The sequence below is a fragment of the Rhea pennata genome, chromosome 12 (genome assembly GCF_028389875.1).
Source record: "Rhea pennata isolate bPtePen1 chromosome 12, bPtePen1.pri, whole genome shotgun sequence".
Classification (NCBI taxonomy): Eukaryota; Metazoa; Chordata; class Aves; order Rheiformes; family Rheidae; genus Rhea; species Rhea pennata.
In genome coordinates this window covers 20,943,762-20,962,173 of record NC_084674.1, presented here as the reverse complement: position 1 = coordinate 20,962,173, position 18,412 = coordinate 20,943,762, and the positions used below count along the sequence as shown (strand labels likewise).

General features: G+C 47.7%; 1 protein-coding gene across 1 annotated transcript in view; it reads left to right on the top strand.

Moving 5' to 3' along the window:
- Window positions 1-1,960: 1,960 nt before the first annotated feature.
- DNAH1 (dynein axonemal heavy chain 1) overlaps window positions 1,961-18,412 on the top strand; it is an 80,947-nt gene continuing 64,495 nt past the window's right edge. Inside the window, exons 1-11 of the mRNA XM_062585135.1 lie at window positions 1,961-2,042; window positions 5,914-6,169; window positions 6,755-6,827; window positions 9,413-9,587; window positions 10,412-10,568; window positions 11,077-11,209; window positions 12,716-12,877; window positions 13,364-13,616; window positions 14,959-15,116; window positions 15,924-16,135; window positions 17,335-17,633. Coding sequence (XP_062441119.1) covers window positions 5,954-6,169; window positions 6,755-6,827; window positions 9,413-9,587; window positions 10,412-10,568; window positions 11,077-11,209; window positions 12,716-12,877; window positions 13,364-13,616; window positions 14,959-15,116; window positions 15,924-16,135; window positions 17,335-17,633 — 1,838 coding nt within the window. The 5' untranslated portion in view covers window positions 1,961-2,042; window positions 5,914-5,953. The remainder of the gene's footprint in view (window positions 2,043-5,913; window positions 6,170-6,754; window positions 6,828-9,412; window positions 9,588-10,411; window positions 10,569-11,076; window positions 11,210-12,715; window positions 12,878-13,363; window positions 13,617-14,958; window positions 15,117-15,923; window positions 16,136-17,334; window positions 17,634-18,412) is intronic.

The following is an 18,412-nucleotide window of genomic DNA, read 5'->3' as shown; positions in this document are numbered from 1 at the left end:
ACCACCACCACTTCAAATCTGCTCTTTGCAAGTGGCTAGGTCCAGTGCTCTTCTCCCTGGCCATCTCGGGCTGGAGGACATGGAAACAGGACATGGTTGCAGAGCAGTGTTGGTGCACCCTGCTGTAGTCCCCAGAAAGGAGTTTCTCTGGAACAAGAAGGCCCTTTTGAAGGCAAGTCAGGAAGTTAAACAGTGGTTGTAGCACATTGACTGAGAGCGTGGTTGGTCACGCACCTGTCTGGTTTCTGTTCTGGCCTGGTAGGTTTTTGAAGGCCCAGCCAGTCGAAACAGTTAGGTTTTCATCTCCTGACTCACTGATGCATTTTGTATCGCACTTAGAAACACTCGGTCAAAAATGAAGCACGACTAACCACAGACACAGCAAGACCTGCTGTGAATTCAGACCTTCTGCCAGGGAGACAGGCGAGGCGAAACGGCTTGGTTTCTTCCCACACAAATGGCTGACAGGTCTCCACCTTCACTTCCTCCTGGTGAGGACAACGATCTGGGATGCAGCTCCTGGCAACTCCAGGGAAGAACTGTAATTATATCAAACCTAATCAAGGCAAGCCAGCAGGTACTCCTTTTCTAAATAAACAACAAGGCCTGGGATAACATGGGGAAGCTGCACCTGGGACTTTCTTCAGCAGCTGCTGCTTTGAGCTGAGGAAGGGGCAGTTCAGCGCTGGTGTGTCACAGCACAGCGACCCCGCTGCCAAGGACCGGTCTGGAAAACGCCTTGGCAGGAGATGAGCACTGCTAGAAAGGAGCTTTTTCAGCAGGAAGCCCTTGTGTTTCTTGCCTGAGGCACCGCCTGCCACAGCATCCACCTCCCTCTGCCGAAGCCTCACGTTTCCTTGCTCGCGAAGTTTATGATGGCACGAGCGCTTCCCTCCTTGACTGCTTGGCCACGACGCCCTCGCACCGAGCACAGGGCTGGCAGCCGGGAGCAGGGTGGGCGCCCTGGTGGAAAGAGGAGCTGATGCTCATAGTCCGGGCTCTGCTGCCTCCCCGTGGCATGCTCCCCCCACCCCCCCGCTACCTCCTCTCTCTTCTCAGCCCTTTGCCATCTTATGTCCTCATCTTACGCCTTTTTCTCTTTAAATCCCTTTCCCTCTGCTTCCTCTGCCTCCTGCCTCTCTCCAAATGACCCAGACCTGCTCCTCCTCACCCGGCCAGCCTCTCCGCAGCGCGGCCTGCGGGCCCCGCTCGGGCGCGCCGGGGGCCCCGGGCAGCCCTGCTCCCCGGACGGCCCTGCACGCCCTGCCGCACGCGCCACCGGGCAGGCCCGAGGGCTGGTCCCCGCCACCCAGCAGCCGTCGGTGCGTGCCACCAAGGCCTCCAGCTCAGCGCGCGGATCTCGGCGCCCCTCGGCTCGCCTGCGCCCCGTCTCGGGGGCTGGCCCTGAAAACCCTGACGCTAGTCCGCCTGCCCACCAAGCCCTTGGGCAGAGCAAGGGGGAGCGAGGCGAAGGTGGACCCCGTCGGCCTCCTGGAGACCCCGGCTGGCTTGGCAGGGGTGGCTCTGGGGCAGGGGTGGCTCTGGGGCGGCCGGTGAGGGGGTTGGCGGTGGCAGTGACGGCTCTGCGCTGGTGCCAGCTCTGCGGGGGCTGACGGGTGGGTGGCTTGGTGGCGGCTCTGTGGTGGCTAGCCAGTGGGTTTGTGATGGCTCCGTGCTGGAGGAGGTGGCTCCTGGCGGGAGCCCCGGGGCGGCCAGGCACGGGGGAGGGGGGGGCGCACTGGGCTCCACGGCCGCCTCCCTGTTGCTAGAGTAGACCAACTTCCGCGTTGGGCAGGGGACTTTCTAGCCTGCAGCCAGGAGCCGCTCTCCCAAGCCACCGCCCGCCGGACGAGACCAAGCCCCCAGCTGGGGGGAGCTGCGGCGGGGAGCGGCGGGTGGCACCCTGAGGCGGCAGCAGGGGCGGCGGGAGCGGAGTCGCCCTACCCCTCAGCGGGATGGTTTCGCCCGCCGCGTCCCCTAGCAACGAGGCCGGCGTCGAGCGGCGGGAGCCGGGGCGCGGCGGGCTCGGAGCGGGGCGGCCGGTGCGTACGGGCCGGGCGGAGCGGGCGGAGGCGGCAACGGTACCGCGGGCGCCGCGCCTGCGCACTGCGCCCTGCGCCGCCGGGCCGGGCCGGGCCGGGCCGGGCCGGGCCGGGCCGGTGTCTGGCTGGGGTAGTGCTTGGGCGCTGCCTCTCCGTACATAAAGGGAGGGCAGATAAGTGAGTGCTGGTTTTCAGCCTGCAGTTCCTCATACGCGTAGGATTATTTTAACTACTTCTTTTTTTCTGTTGCAATCTTTAGGCCATTCTGAGCCTTCTTTGAAAGAAAAGGCGCTTTCTTAGTCCGTTTTCTTGAAACTTTGGATCAAAGAATCGAAATGGAGGCGATAGATCAAAAAGCTTATCCCAGACGTTGAGGAAAAACGTGTGGGAGTTTGGCTTCTCAGCTATGTAAAGCCTGGATTTGCTGAGAAATTGTAATTATAGTTTTGCCACAGTGACACGCAGACGCTGTAGCTAATGTTGTGTCAGCGGTTCCATTAGAAGATGCTCTCATTTGGAGTAGTTCAATTTAGCGTACTACAACGTGCCTGGTATATCCAGGAAACACGCTTTTCAGGTGTGAGAGAGTGTGACCGAGCTGCTGGCAAGATACGCGCTTCAGCAGCAGCGAAAAGATGTAAAAAGCCTATTATCGTTAAAATTACGGTGCGTCCGTGTCAGTCGGAAGAGCCGTTTGCGGTTGAAGAGCAGGAGGTGCGGCCGGACGCGCGGGGGTGGCGGCGGGGCGGCGAGCGGGGGCGCCGAGGCCTGCAGAGCATCCTCGGTGGGGCAGAGCCGCTCGGAGGAGACGGCAGAGAGGCTCCCCCGACTCACGGACTTGCGGTGGGCTGCACTCGCTGGCCCGCCTGCGAACCTCTGCGCCGCCAGAGGAGAGCTCCAGCCGTTGTGGTCCCCGGGAAGGTGCTCCAAGCAGGGAAGCAGCGAAGGCTGCCGGCGCGGCGTGCGGCCACCCTCCCGCTCGCGGCCGCGGCTGCCCGAGTGTGACGGTCACGAGGCAGTTTCGCTGCTTTTAGTCAGGCTCCCTTGGGCAACAAAGAAATTCTCCAGCATGGGCTGGGCTGTTTCATCCAAGCTGGCATGTTGGTTGGGTTTTTTTTGTTTTTTTTTTTTTTTTTGTTTGTTTGTTTTTTTGCTCTTGTGGGAGCCAGGGGCCTGAAGATGACATTGGCAGAGCTGGAGGCTGGGCGGAGTGAGTTGCCCTACTTTAAACCCACTGCCCCAGTAAACGGGCCGAACAAAAGGGAGAGGGCATCTCTTCTCTTCCTGTAGATGGACTTGTGGATCATTCCTGTGAGCTGGATGGGAGCAGCAAAGCACCCACTAGCTGGAGGCTGATAGCGGCGTCAGAGCTCCCCACCACTCTAGGGAACCTCCCTGCTGGAAATCCTTGCCACATGCCAGCAGCTGGGGTGGCAGGCGAGTGGGATGCCCGTTGTGTTTAGCAGTTCTCCCATCTCTTTGTCAGCTGTAGCATGCTCAGACAAGCTGTTTTACTTCTCTGTCTCACAGATCGCTCGTATAACTTTTGAGGCCTAATTTTGTTCTTTATTTTGGATAGTAGGTGTATGTTTTCCACTGGCAGTTATAAACACCAGAGCCTCCCTCCTGTGCATCTGCAAGGGTATGACAGATGGATATTTTTGAGCTGGACACTGAGTTGGGTTTTGTTTAATTGGGAGATAAATTTAGTGCTCAGGAGGGACTTGATGGAAGTGTGAGTGAGTACACAGGGTGCAAAGCAGTGAAGAATTAGGCCTGCTGTGGGCAGGCTTGGTACACACTTCCTCCACACAGCTGTCAAGGGAACTCAGCCGTGATCTGCAGCAGCCACATTATTTCAGTTCTGGGCAGAGATTGCTAGTCCTGCTAAACAGGGAGTGAGCTCTGTGGCTCTCACTAATAAAGGTTCAGATGAAGCTTGCACCCTAGAGTTAGCCTTCTGAATTGGGCAGGTTTGGGACTGCAGTCCTGAAAAGTAAAAGGCCAGTATAACCAGTCACAGTGCTACCTCCTCCCCTGCACCCAGGCAAGGATGCTCAGGTGACATATTAGGAGAGCCACAGCAGGGTCACTGCGCATTGCTGCTCTTCTGTGCTCATGCAGCAGGCACAAAAGAGTCCAGCAGTGATTCATCAGGAATCCTTGGATCTCTGCTGATACCAATCAATCCTGCTGGGCTGCTAAAATAGATATGGTCAGAGCATAAAATAACTAATAAAAACAAAATCCTCCATGGAAAATTCATTCTTCAGGGTATGAGGTTCCTGTTGCCAAGCCAAAGAGAAGCTGAGAGGAGAGAGATTTGAGATTTTCTAGCTTGAAGGAAGGGAGGGGGAATTATTGATCCTGTCTCCTGAGTCTCTGCAATCTGTTCATTTACTCTGTTTCACTTAAAGGATCCGCATCATGGTAACCTTGATTTATTATCTGATTTCTTTTTTGAATCAGCCTCTCAAAATTGTGCACTGGCTTGAACCTACAATAATAAACCAGCAAATAGTTATTCCTTCTTATCTCAGGCATGTATATAATGCTTTCCCTGCTGCGTGTGCCCAGTTCATTCTTGCAGACAGGCAGCAAGGTGAAATTTAGAAAAATTGCCCTCTCTGATCAGAGTGTAGGATGGGCATAGTTTCCACTCCATTCAAGAGCAGAGCAGAGACGGCACGGCAGGAAGAGCCTCAGTGGTACCCTCTCCGAGTGAGAATGAAACTCTAGAGAGGTTCCCTGCCAGTTACAACCTACAAGACTGGGCAAGGTCTTTTTAACGATTCGTTGCAGCAAGCTGTAAGACTGATACAACAACCTGTTGCAGACGCTTGGTGTCCAGAAGTAAACAAGGCAGATGCGTAGTCTTAGGAAGGGTGTGGAACGCAATCTGTTAGCCACATAGGGCTGAGTGAGAGCTCTGGGCCTAGCCCTGAGCAGGAATTGGTGAATAAGCTGCATCATGCTCAGAGTAGCCTTGTGAGATGTTGTGGAGGGCTTTGACTCATTATTTATAGGAATAAGCTATATTGGCATGTGTGCATGCTCGGGGGGGGGGGGCTTGTGCCACTTTATCTGTATTAATGAGTTACAGTAGTCATCTCTGTGTGTTTACACAAGCCTTTTTTTATCATGCCAGAAGTCTGAGGGCTCCTCTTAATTAGTATCTCTAAGTGCATGAAGGCTTTTCTAAAATAAAGCCATGCACGTGTGATATTTGCCTGGACTTGCAGCTCCCAAGGTGGAAGAATAGAAATTATTTGTGAGCTGAGATAACCAGCAAAAATATCCCCTGCGGGAGGAGAGAGAAGGGAGCTTCTGGCTATATTTTAATATTCGTCAGGCCATGCTTAGATATCTCTCCTGCATTATTTAAACAAAAGACTCGGACCTTGCATCTGGGAGTAGCTGTGTTGGTATCTAGGCCATAGCATGCTCCCACTGGAGTCAAGTGTGACAAGATTTTTAAGGGATTTTGGTACAGCAAAAGTAGCACTCCTGTTGTAGTCCCAGTTTACTCAGATTCTCCTGGTAGCCTTTTGAATGCTGCCACAGATCTGGGAAGCCCCTGCTGTTTTAGGAAAGCAACTTTTCATGTGCATACTGCTGGTTTTCTCCTCCAAAACCCATTTGAAATAATAAAACAGTCTTTTTCCCTGGGGTTAGTGAGCCATCCAGTCAGCCATGTGAGACCAGTGGCCTCCGGGTCATGAAAGCAGTGCTCGATACCAAAGCAGGGCGTCGAACCTACCTTGTTACCCGCTCATCTTCTTAGCAAGCCAACAATATCCAGCACAGTGGGAGGACGTGGAGGAGCGCCAAAGATACAGTGCTTAACAGGCTCAATGTCTTTCCACTCTAGCAAGCCCGGGGTTGCATCACAGTGTTGTTCTCCTAAGAAGATGGATAAAGCAAAGAAAGATTTGATGAATTCCCTCGGGAGGAGCCCCTACCCTCCCTATGTGAGCAGTGAGGCTTCATGCTGGGACTGCAGCCCAGGAACAAGTTTATCACCTCTTGATAGCAGTAACCACGGCCAAGAAAGGAAATACTCTGCTTTTAGAGGAAAGAGTTTTTATTCTGATGTCCTCACTGCAGGAGCCTCCAACAACTTTGGGGTAAGTGCAAAGAACAGTTCTTTTTCTACCATGGACTCTTTTAAATGGAAAGATCAATAGTATACTTGGCTTAGAGGAACTTAGCTTTTACTCTAGGTTCCAGGCCTTCACTTGGGGCAGAGACCTTTGTGCAAGACCTTGGCCCTCACGAAGTGAAGCCGTAAGATTCTTCATGATCACAGTTGTGCTGCTGTTCTTGGTGGCCATTGCTATCACTGTCACCATGATGTTGTCTGGGTTTGGGATGCCAGTTGGCAGGGCGGGATAGGCACATGGTTGGGACTGCAGGTGATATATAGAAGTAAAACTCCAATAACCATCTGCCTCATTGGCCCTCCAGTCCGCATTTTGGGTTGATTTTGGACTGCACTCTGCTGACAAATCCGCTGCCTCTGTGCACCAGATTGAGGTTTCCAGATGTTTGTACTTCTTTAAGCAGCCTCTAACCATTATTCACGGTTTCTGATTGTTCCTAAAGCTCTGGTAAAGTGGTAGGTGTCTCACGCTCTCTACGGACCCCTTTAACCTACTGTGCCACTATACTACAACTTACCTCTGACACTTCCCTCACATTATGTGTTTCAGGATGTTTGTGCTGGCCCGCATGTGCACAAGGATTTGCTAAGACAGGCAGACCTTGAACAGCACACCCCCAAAGGTAAATCTACTGAAAAGAAACAGTGTGTGGCAGGAAATGGGACCATAGCTCTTAAAGCTGCTCATGCTGAGCATTTTGGGATCTAGATTGTCAGCTGATTACTGTAGGTTAGTGCACTGCTTTCATTCTCCTCTCAGTGCCAGGAATGGTGCTGAACTGCTTGAATGTCCCATGAAAAGTGAATTGCTTTTAGAGGTGGATTGAAGTGATCTGGCCAGGTGGTAGAACTGAGCTCCTTTTTCTGCTGGATATATCCATACCCCGGGGTTAAGGGTGCACTGAGTCTGTCTGTCTGTGGGAGCTGAATTCCACAGGCACGCAGTGCCATATGTCAAGTGAGCACCAAATTTACATGTGTTGCCATTTCTGTATGTATTATAATTGTGTATGAAGCAAGCAATGCCCCCTTCCTGGTTATCCAGAGGAGTGAAAATGGGGCCTGCCCCCTGGAGCTGTATTCTGAGTAACCATAGTCAAAATCATGGTCCTCCCTCACTTTTTCCCCTGCATCCAACTGTGCCCCAAAGCTCCTTGTTCTGTCTAGATACAAGACAGCTATGTGTGTACTGAGCTCCTGGTTCCACCTGCTCACAACAGCTTGTTTTATCATGGATGCTCAAATGTAGGCAGAAAGCATAGTCAAAGGTCTACCAGCACTTGCACAGCCCCTAGAGCATGCCTGGGGATATGGATTATAGGTTGGCAGTGAGTGGGGAGAAAGTGTGCATGTGAGAGGATTTTAGTCTGAGAGAGAGCTGGTAACTATATATACCACCTTTCTGTGCTTAGAAGTGACATTTATTTTCATGAGTGAGGAAGAATGACTGCATCCTCAAGTGAGTCTTGACAAGATAGACTCATCCCTAACAAGTGGAGACAGATCTCTATTTATGATCTGCTGCTTCTTCAAGGGGGAAGAAGCCATCAGGCTGGAAATGTAAATGCAAATGACACACTAAGTATTGACATAAATAGTTGATTGTGCACAGAGCGCTATAATGAATGGTGCCATGGATTTTGCAACAATAGTGACAAAGTTGGAATAGTTGTGCTCCCTGACAACAAATATAAATCAGGGCCATTCTCCAAAGACCCCAAGCAAGAGAGATGTGTGATACTAAAGGAGCTATAGTAAGCCCTCTGCATTTTATGGATTCCCCCAAATTATCATAAGCATAGATGTTGGTATGGACAATGCAGATGTTTAGAATCCTATTTATTCCAAGCTAGGAGTCTTGAGGGAGGGGGAATAGAGAGAGGAGTCTGTTCAGTTGCTAACTCCTTTAGGCCCTAAGCAGACAATGTACAGCTCCAAAGGTTGTGTCATGGACCATTCTAGAAGGGCTAGGGAGTGACCTCTTAAAGCACCTTTTCTGTACTTATATCATCCTGAAATACCTCTCGCTTCAGCACCATTGACTGCAATGGGAACAGCGAAGTGCATAGTACTTTCTGTAATTGGTGGCCCTCTCCCATGCTCAGCACTACACAATTGCTTTGCAATCAAGGGTTTCTGCTCTGACACAGGCAGAAACACACACAGCAGGGTGAAGGACTGGATCCAAAGCCTGACATGCACAACACCTACTTAGGAGCCAGAACTTTAAGTTTCCCCTGGTCAAGTGTATAAGTTTATCAAATGAAAATCTCTCGCTCTGCTGAAATCTAATTTTGGCTCAGTGGTCTGCCTAAGGAATAGTGCTTTTTAAAGCTTGCATGCAATTACTTAATTTAGGCAAAGTTTGAAATTTCCAGTTTGCTACTGTTCTATTATTTGCAGCTAGCAATGACTTGTTTAGCAATCTCAACAGTTTGGTTTATTTATGGAATAAATGACACTGTTTAATTTCAGCCAGTTCTTGGAAACGTATACTTTTTACTTAGTCCAAATTCCTATTGAAAACATTTGGCCAAATTCCGAGACCGTTAGCTGTTTAACTCAGCCCTTGCTCGTGCTACTACTGAGGTGAGTGAGAGGTTCTCTTGAGCAAGAACTGAGGAGAGGTTTGTCCTGAGTAAGATGTGAACAGAGATTTCAGAATATAAAGATGATCTGAGCAGCTGGCTCTCCTGGAATGCTTGTAGGCGTTTTATCACCATTTTGACTGAATTCTTCCCTACTGCTACTGACTCTTGCTCTCACAGCATCTCAGGCAGGCAGGAGAATCTCACCCCATGCTGAGGATGGGGGACACTATGCAGTAAAGACCAGTAACTTGCCTAAGGTCACACAGACAGTCTATAGTGAAGCTGGGAACTGAACAGAGCTCTTTAGACTGTGGTCAGTGCTCTTCCAGCTAATAAGGTGCATTACAGTAATTCCTCAGTGGAGGCTTCTTTTGTGCCATCATTTTGATACTAGAAAACGGTCATGATGCATCACACCATGAAAAAAGGTCTTTCATCCGCATAAGGGGAATGAAATTCTGTTTCCCAGTTGCTGTCTGCTTGATTTTTCTCACTTACAAATCTAGTGAAGTGATTCCCGAAGACAATCCAGGAGACAGCAGATCCTCCAGTATATAGGTAAGTAAAGCAGAATGATGCTTTTTGACTTCAGACCTTTGTTTCTATTTGTCTCTTAGTAACAACCTTCAAGACACCTGAGGACATTGGAAGTTGCCTAGAAAAGCAAGTGATTGGACCAACCACTGAGATCCTCATCAAGTCAGATTTCCCACTACAAGCATTTAAGCCCAAAGTGCAGATTCCCTTTCAAAGGCTTCCAGGGCAATGCCCTCGGAAGGTTGAGATAGAGAGGTAAGTAGCCAGAAAGTGGCTAGAAGCATCGTTATGGAATGGACACAGCAGACTAGCGTGTTCATTTTTGATTTCAAGACATGGTGTATCAAAAGTCTTTAGAAAAACACTGTGCTTTGAGGAGTTTATGTCACCTCTGAGCCTGCACACAGCACTGTTACCCCAGAATTGATCTCATATAATCATCTTTTTTGTGGCAAATCTGCTCAGAAATTTCCCATTTCCTGCTGACCTCAGTGCCCCTTGCTATGTGTCTGTGTACCACCAGCTAACTGAACTGTTGATGTGGAAGTTCCTAAAGTCCATCTGTCAAGTGATCCACATTAAAAAAAAAAAAAAAAAAAAAAAGGCAGCCAAGAACCCTTTTTGGAAGCCTTGCTGCTGAAAAGAACATATGGTAGAACAACTTCCATAGGGTCCACAGGGAGCAAAACATGGGTCTACCAGATGCATAAAAAAGAATGTAAGAATGTTCTGCAGCATGTGAGATAGGAAAGCAGACTTCAGTGATCCAGCTGCTTTCTGCCTGAGGGACTGATCCCCATAGCACTTGCTTTGGGTTGAAACAAGATGCCTCTCCCTGTCAGGCCAATTCAGTGTCTAGAGCTAACTGGTAATTACTACTGGCAATAGGAGCGGGCTGACAGTGGAGCCTTCTGCAGTCCCACTTTTGATATGTTGGCCTGTCTGATTTTAAAGCTCCAGTGATCTCTTAGGTCTTCTGGGTAGCCTGCAACACAGTTGGTCCTTGGGATGTGGGGTTATAAGCACAGGAACCATTTTAGGCTCATTAAGTGGTTACTTTCCTATCCTATTCAAAACAGGAGAAGGCGGCTATATCTCAGTCTTGATATTGCTCAGCTCTTAGCCAATGAGGGGATAGACTCCAATCAGCTGATGCCAAGGCATCATGAGCCTGACAATATGCCAACTATTGAGGACAAGAGAGATCCTATCTTTCCTATCTATCTTCCACTAAAGGTAAGAAAGTACATTTAGTAATCTGTGATCTGTCTCATTGCTGACACCACAGGTGCTTTCTGAGAATCACAGGTCGTTGATACTGGGTTTGGGCCCTGAAGAGCATCTATAAGATGCTGAGCTTCTGGAGGTTGCCTACAACTTCCATCAGAACTAATAGCCCTTGAGGATGCTACCACTTGAGGATGCTATCACTGTCACTTGTGTGTCCAAAGAAAAGGTGTCTCATATTCGCTTCTGGATGCAGCAGTCAGCACTATTTTTGCCTAAGACCTCCCCACATGGTGGTCTCTGCTGGTGCTCCCTGGAAAAGAACTAGAGGTAGAGATACTGCTTTCTGGGAGAAAGTTGTTGATCAAAGGTCTGTGTAGGTTTTGCAGTTCAACTTGTTTCTCTTTATAGCCCATTTAGGAGCTCTGTGTTGATTTTCCTATCATTAAATTTTGTATCAGGATATATTCTTCTCTCTGAAACAAGACTTCATTTCAGTCCTGTCTTCACTTTTTAGATATTTGACAATGAAGAGTATGACTGCCGAACTCCAGAAGAGTGGATCTTGCTAGGATTGGAGCCAGGATCTCATGATAGAAAGCCAGTGCCTGGAAAAGCACTTTTACCTACAGATGATGTACTGGGACATGGTAAAGCTTGAATGAACTACTGCTCAAGTTGGGAGAGAGGAGCTAATAATTACAAGCCTGTTGAGCAGAAAGGAACATTTAGGTTATGATGAATATAGTTCTGATCAGAAAAGCAATAGCTCAGTTCTGAACAGGCTCATGTAGTCACAGCAGGAGGCCAGGAATCTGGACAACTGTTAGTCTTGCCCTGGATTTGACTGTTCATATTTTTTTTTTTTTTTTTTTTTTTAAGTAGTAGCCTCTGACTTTTTCCTACCTGTTTCTGTGGCTGGAAGTCACAGTCAAAATTCTGAGTGTTTTACTGATGTGTTGGTCCCATCATAGAATTATGGAATTAGGTATCTTCTGCCTGGGTTTTACTGAGAGTGCAAATTGGAAGTCAAATTCAGATTGTTCTGAAAATCCAGGTAGTTCTGTCATCTGGAAGTAATTAAGTAACAAGGACATCTGCTGTTCTCCTGTCACTCAAAGCCTTCCCAATGAGAAAGCATCCCTGGGTACACCTATACCTGAGTCCAGTTTCAACTGCAGCTCATATCAACACATCTGTGCTAGCTTTAAAGCACAGAATCTGGCACGGGTACTGCCTGCAGCACTGGGACAACCTCCTTAGGTTTTGGTTGACTGCAAAATCTAGTCAGGAAGCTGGGTGAACCCTCAGCCAGCCAGGACCTGTGTGACTGGGCTCTGTTTGCTCTATCTGCCTGTATGCAGCTGCCCTGGGGAACACTATGCCTGAGCAATCCCAAAATTGAACAGATTGTTCTGTGCATAAGTAGCTGGATCCTTTTGGCCCTTGAGAAGGTGAGATTACACCCATATAGTGGATTACACCCAGTGCTTTTGCAAATGTCTACAGCTCAGAGCAGTGGTTAATGGCATCCATTTTTATCTTCAGTATAACGCTATCCTCACCATTTTCTGCTTAGCACCTCTCAACATTTAAAAGTTAGGCATGTCAGAAGTGACCCAGAGAAATAACAGACTGGATAACACACGAGTTTGTACACACTCTCAAACAAAAGAATGAGAACATGTGTTGGAGGGGCACACAGAGTTAGAGCATCTCCTGGGAAAGGATTATGGAACCCCACAGACCCTGTGTGGGTAGCAAGAAGTCCTGGATTAAGGGGAGAAGGAATTGTGAAGCAGAAAGGATCCTGGGCATGAGCTGAAAAAGAGGATGGAGGGGTATACAAAAGCCAAGCGTAGGGTATGGCTGGGAAGAGTGAGTGGGAGTGCTGGAAGCAGGAGGTGGAAGGATGACCCACATGGGTAAGAGGAGGGAAATGGAGGGCACTGGTGTGTGCAAACAGTTGGAAATGCTAAACTGTGAGACCAGAGTTCATTATTTAGTTGATCACTGCAGGAATTATCGGAGATGAGCAGAGATTTATGATAGTAAATGAATTTGATTGCAGCCCCATCAATCTGATCAGAAAACTCTATTTGCTGCAGCCCTCAGGAGAAGGGACTAACCCTGTTTTAATGCTTGACTCTTCTCAGAGGATCCAAAAAGCCAAGAGTTAATCTACAAGTGGACTGATGTTGGCGTTCTGGATTATGACAAGGAGACAAAGCTCTACTTGGTCCACAAAACAGATGAGAATGGGCTGGTGAGAGATGAAGAAGGGAGACCCATCCTCAACGGAGGACTAACTCCAGAAGGTTTGTTCCCAGAAGGGCCTTCTGAAATCTGGCATATACTCTGAGAGCCAGTTTGTTACCCCTACTGGTCCTAGGTATATTGGGAAGGATGTCAAGAAGTCATTCAATCCCTCTCCCTGTGGCATTCTTGACAGATGTCTGTTTAACCTCTCCTGAAAAACCTCCAGGGGAGAGAACTCTACACTCTGTTTGAAGCCTTTCCTATGGAGATTCCTCTCCTGTATCTCTTTCCTTCCCTGCCTTCAAGAAAAGTTAAATGTTGGTCTTCCTGAGCCAGTGCAGGGTGTTGACAGGCTAAGATGAAGTACCCACCTTTTGAAAGGGTTCAAGATGCTGCTAATTCCATGATACTGTCTTTTGCTGTCCTCGGATCCAGTTCCTCATTTTGGTCTCCAGTGTTCCAACCCAATTATATGTCAGCATTGCAAGCCATTCTGAGCTTTTTCTTCTCTGTAGACTCTTGTAAGCTTTACCTTCATTTCCCAGGAAGAGCCCCATTGCTGCCATGTCAGTACTGGGTGTCACGAGTTTGCCTGCTGTTTCTGGCTGAAGATCCCCGAGTGTTTACTCAGAGGGTAGTTTCTGCCAACAGCTTGCGTAAGAAGACACAGGCACTGCTGCTTTACCACCTGTATGTGGACTGCATGCCCACAGATGGACTGAACAGTGTCAGTGAAAAGAGCCTCGGGAAGATGAAGCTGTTGGCTATGCATACGCCCAACCTGAAGAAAGAGAAGCGGTAAAGTATCAAGTACATGTTTAGACTCTCAGCCCATAGCTCATTAACATTTTATAGGGTTTCACAAGGATACAGAATGAGTGGCAGTGCAGGCAGATCTTGAGCGTTCAACTCATAGCCCATGAGTTCCATCTGGTTTCAAATATGTACATCCTGCACTCTTGCTCAGAGCTTCATCAGCTATAGGTAGGATGAGAACCGTAATGACATATGTGCAGGACAGGTAGACTGCCAGTGTTCCCAGATGAAGTAGATATATTTTGCATGCAGATCCCTGAGCCATGCTTGTACCCACAGTTGATTAGCCCTCAACAGCAGGCAGCCTGGTCAGCGCTAGCTGACCTTGCTATATCCCTGCCAGACCTGCTTTCTGCAATTCCATGAATACAGGGCACCTTAATGCTTAGAAAGGGCTGCACATTTTCACTTACAGTCCCTAACAGCTTCCAGGACACATATCAGACATTTCTGATCTGCAGACCACCTAGAGGGAGGGGTGTCAGCTATCTGCTGTTGGCTCTTCTCCCCCTTCACAGCCACTAAAACAAATCAAAAGAAGATCTGTACAGTGAACTGGTAGAGCAAACAGAACAGGAGATCTCTACCTGGATACAAACAAGTCTCCCCCAGACAGTGTCTCTTTGAAATGCATTTCATATCAGGAAGGAGTTTTAAGAGTCCCTGGGCTGATGAATCATGAGCCGTTGGTAGTGTTACTGGGAATGAGCTGTGACTGATTGCCCTGCTCAGAGACAGGAAAGTGTGAAGGGCTATGTGGTCTGCCAGCCTGAACTGGAAAGAGAGTAATTGGTCTCTGTTTGTGAGCAGAAATGTAGTCAGAAAGAAAAGTACCCAGTCTGCTTGAGATGAAAAATGACAACTTCACAGGGCAGACAGGGCAGAGGCTCAGAGTTCACACACACATCCTGGGTCAGGAAACTGGTGTCTTCAGGAGGTGTTCAGCAGGAGATGTTTGGGAGGGCAGTCCAGTTTGCCCACTTTTCTACAATTGCCAGACAGCTTCTTCAGTTCTTGGTTATTTCCCCTCCTCTCTGCCCACAAAGCACCTACTGGAGATTTTACTTTGATCTGAGAAAACACTTGAGAACACTGCAGTCCTAGTCCCGGGTCTCCACTTACCTCTCTCATTAAACTTCCAGTCGATAGCTTTGCTGACTGCTCCGTTGTCTGCACAGCTCTCCTAATGCATTTGGTAGTGGGTGAGCTGCTAGGTTAACAAATCTGGGAGAAGTAATTGATGGGTAGATTTTGGAGTAAAGGTACAGACATGCAGTTTGCTCAAACACTGTGAATTGTCATCGGTTCCATGTCCTTGTAATAGGGTATTAGACCGTTTGTGCTGCCTGGAAAAAGAAGTGAGATTAGACTATGAACGTACGATGAACAAGATCAGCTTTGACAGAGTTGTCATTTCCAAACCTCAGACGTTTTCTTATGTTACCCTGCCAGACAAAGATGAAGAGAAAGTGCCAGAGAAAGGTATGGGTCATAAAGAAGTAGTTTGGAGTCTGATGTGGTATAGGACCTGTATCTATGATGGGATTCATGCCTTGTTGCAGAAACTCTCAGGTTCACATTGATGATTAGGGTTCGTAAGGGACTGCAGAAGGAGATAATATGAGATTTTGGAGTATGCCTGCTGTTTTTCAGGATATATTTGCGTATTTAGGCTATCTCAGTATAACACATTACCATCCATAAGCTGTAGTTGCAGTAACTCTGCAAGTACACCTTTAATGGCACCAAATGCAAGGTAATGTGATGAACATAACTGTCTTTCACTACACTATGTTAGGGCTCACTGCCTTTCATTTGCTCTGCTCAGTTGTGCCATAGCTCAAACGTGAAAGAAGGCCCAAACTCTTTCAGACGCCCCAGACTGCAGTGAAATGACCGTAGAAAAAGGTGTTGTCCATGCATTTCCATTTTCCAAAAGTTTGAACATGAGTGGCCTCTTACTAGATGAGATGACTCAGATGAGTCTTAAAGCCTCAGTGAGAAGCCCTTCAAGCCTGCTGTTCTTTATCATAGAAGTTTCATGAGCCAAACCCTCAGAAACATTAAGGACCAAGACAGTCCCTCAGCCTCTAATGGGAGGTTGCAGAAAATTTCAGAGTAGACTCTTTCATCCAGCCATCTGCTGAAACTACTTATAAGGCCCAGGTATGGAAGGAGAGTCTATATCACAAGCCCTGTCCTGAAAGAGCTGTACTAGAAACTATTCCTTTCAAACAGGAACTGCAATGGCTGTTGCAAGCAATAACGTGTTCTTTTGTCCGGTGCTAGGGCTTATCTACATCCCAGACTTCCCTTTTGATGAGCAACGAGCACACTTCAGTTTTGTCTCGCTCCTGACCAGGCCAGAAGTCATCCTTGCCCTCACACAGGTTCAAGATGAGTGCAACAAGGCAGCTGCCATGTCTCTGTTCCACTCAACTTTAGCCAAGCAGGTCCGCCTGGAGGAGTTTGAACAGATCCAGACCCAGACCTTCACTCAGGTGAGAGGCAAAAACCTTGGTGGCGGGGGTAGGGGGGAACATATGGGGCAGCCAACAGGGCTCTGTTCCTGTATCAGACAGACTCAGCAACTGCTCACTGCCTAGAAATGGATGAGCTTTCAAAGGAGATACTATAGATGAGAGAGGAATTTATATCATAAAGCATCAAATTTATTGGGAAGTGGAGAGAATGGGATAAACGAGCCATAGTTCTCAGTGAGCATCAGCCAGTGCCAGCCATGCTCTAAGTAATGCTTTGAACAAGTGGCCACATAGCTACACATCCGCTTTTCCCTCTTCTTTGTCCCTATGCAGATTACTTTTTTTTTTTTTCCTTTTGGTAATTTTCCCATTCCTTTTAGCTGCAAGGCACAAGTGCTCATAAGGGTAATGCTTTCCTCCACTCTTTAGAATTGTTCTTTATGTCTTTAATTAGATTACTCTGCTTCCAAATGCTAATGAACATACTAGGAAAAAAAATCTGTAATTCCATGGTAACTTTAACCAGAAGATTTTCATGCCATCTAAATGAGCTGCACATTGCACACTGGATATGGCAATGCAGAGCACCTATGTGACTTACCCAGAGTTGTTGTGAATCAGTGGCAGAGGGCATATGCTGGTCCTTCCAGTTCCATGCTGTTTCAACAAGGTAGTGTTGTCATCTGCTCTGTGACTGAGGTTGTATTATTACACACAAACAGCAGCTGCCTGTGGAACAAAAGTGATACTTGGTGGTGGTATTTTAATAAGTTAAAACACTGCAGGCTGCTGCTGCCTTTGGCTGCTTCCCCTCACTTGTCAAGAGTAGACAAAATTCTGTCCTTCACTTGCTCATCGTACTGTATACACAACCTCTTCTGAGGAACCCTGATACAGGCAGCTCCTGAGATACTGTTCTGTAGAAGAAGGAACAAACAACTATGATAAAAAGAAATAATAGAGCTCTTCTGCTTTTTAGTATCAGCTTTCTCTCTGCAATACTTTTGTCACTGAAGGAGATGTATGGCCAGACTCAGATGTCATGGGTGTGCACATGGATGTGAGGGCTATTGTTTAGTTGCCACCACTCTGAGAATGTTTCCTTTTTCCACAGCAGAGAAAGGTTCAGCATTCCCAGCTAGCAACTAACCCTGGCCATGCTGCTTTTCCATCAGCTCTTGGAGGATTACACAACTTGCTTTGTTTCTTTGCCCTAGGTTCAGATGTTTCTCAAGGATACTTGGATCAATACTCTAAAGATTGCCATAAAAAGCTGCCTGAGAGATATAGGCAAAGGCTGGTACAACCTGGAACAGAGCAACTGTTATGTCTACCAGATGTCCAAGCTGCATAAGCTGATGAAGCGCATCAAATTCAACCTGCAGGACTCTGTGCGCTCTTTGGTTCAGAACTCACTGGTCAGCTTCACCCAGCTTTTACTGGATGCTTGCCATGGTGTCCTGAATTGCTCAGAGGATATGGAATGGGGAGACGATCTCATCAATAGTCCGTACAAGTAAGAGGGGAGAGAAAAGGTCAAAGAGTGGAAAGAGCAGAGAAGTGAAGTGCCCTTTTCTTTCTGATTACTGTCTTTGCAAGCAAGCTTTGCACTAGATGGAGGCTTTAGGTTGGGCTGTTCCCCCCACACCACCATCCGATGCTGCCCCTTCTTCTTCTGGGTCTGGGAAATGATGCAGAGCTGTTTGCTCTGTTAGTACAGATTTCAAGTTGATGCCTTAGTGGTATGAGTTCACCCGACAGAATCAAGATCTGCCACTTTGACATACTGTTCTTAAGATTAGCAAATGGATGCTTCCAGTACTCTTGAGGAAGCATGTAATTATGGACTAGCTTATTTTTGGAGCCTAGGATGAGGAATACCAGGAGACTTTATGGCTAGTTAATTCCATTCTTGGATTAAAACTCAGGAGTAGAATCTGTCCTGGGATCTCTAAAGTATACCTGTATATATATAAAGCAGGTTGTCAGCATGCCTGGGTTTTTTTCCTTTGAGTATTATTTTAAGGATTATTGGACTTCATGATATTAAAATGGAAGGTTTAGAAAGTAAAAACAGGAGGAAAAAAAGCCTGCCACTTACATGAGGCCTGGACCAGAGACTTTGAAATCAGTGAAAGTCTCGATGTTGACTTCAGCTGATTCTGAATCATGCAGGTGAAATTCGAGATGGGAAGAGGTCAGTGTTAATTTCTGTAGGATGTGTTTTAGAAGTATATTGAGGGTGTTGCATCCCTGATTTGAAGAGCTTCTGCAGTTCGTCTGTAAGCCAGCTTT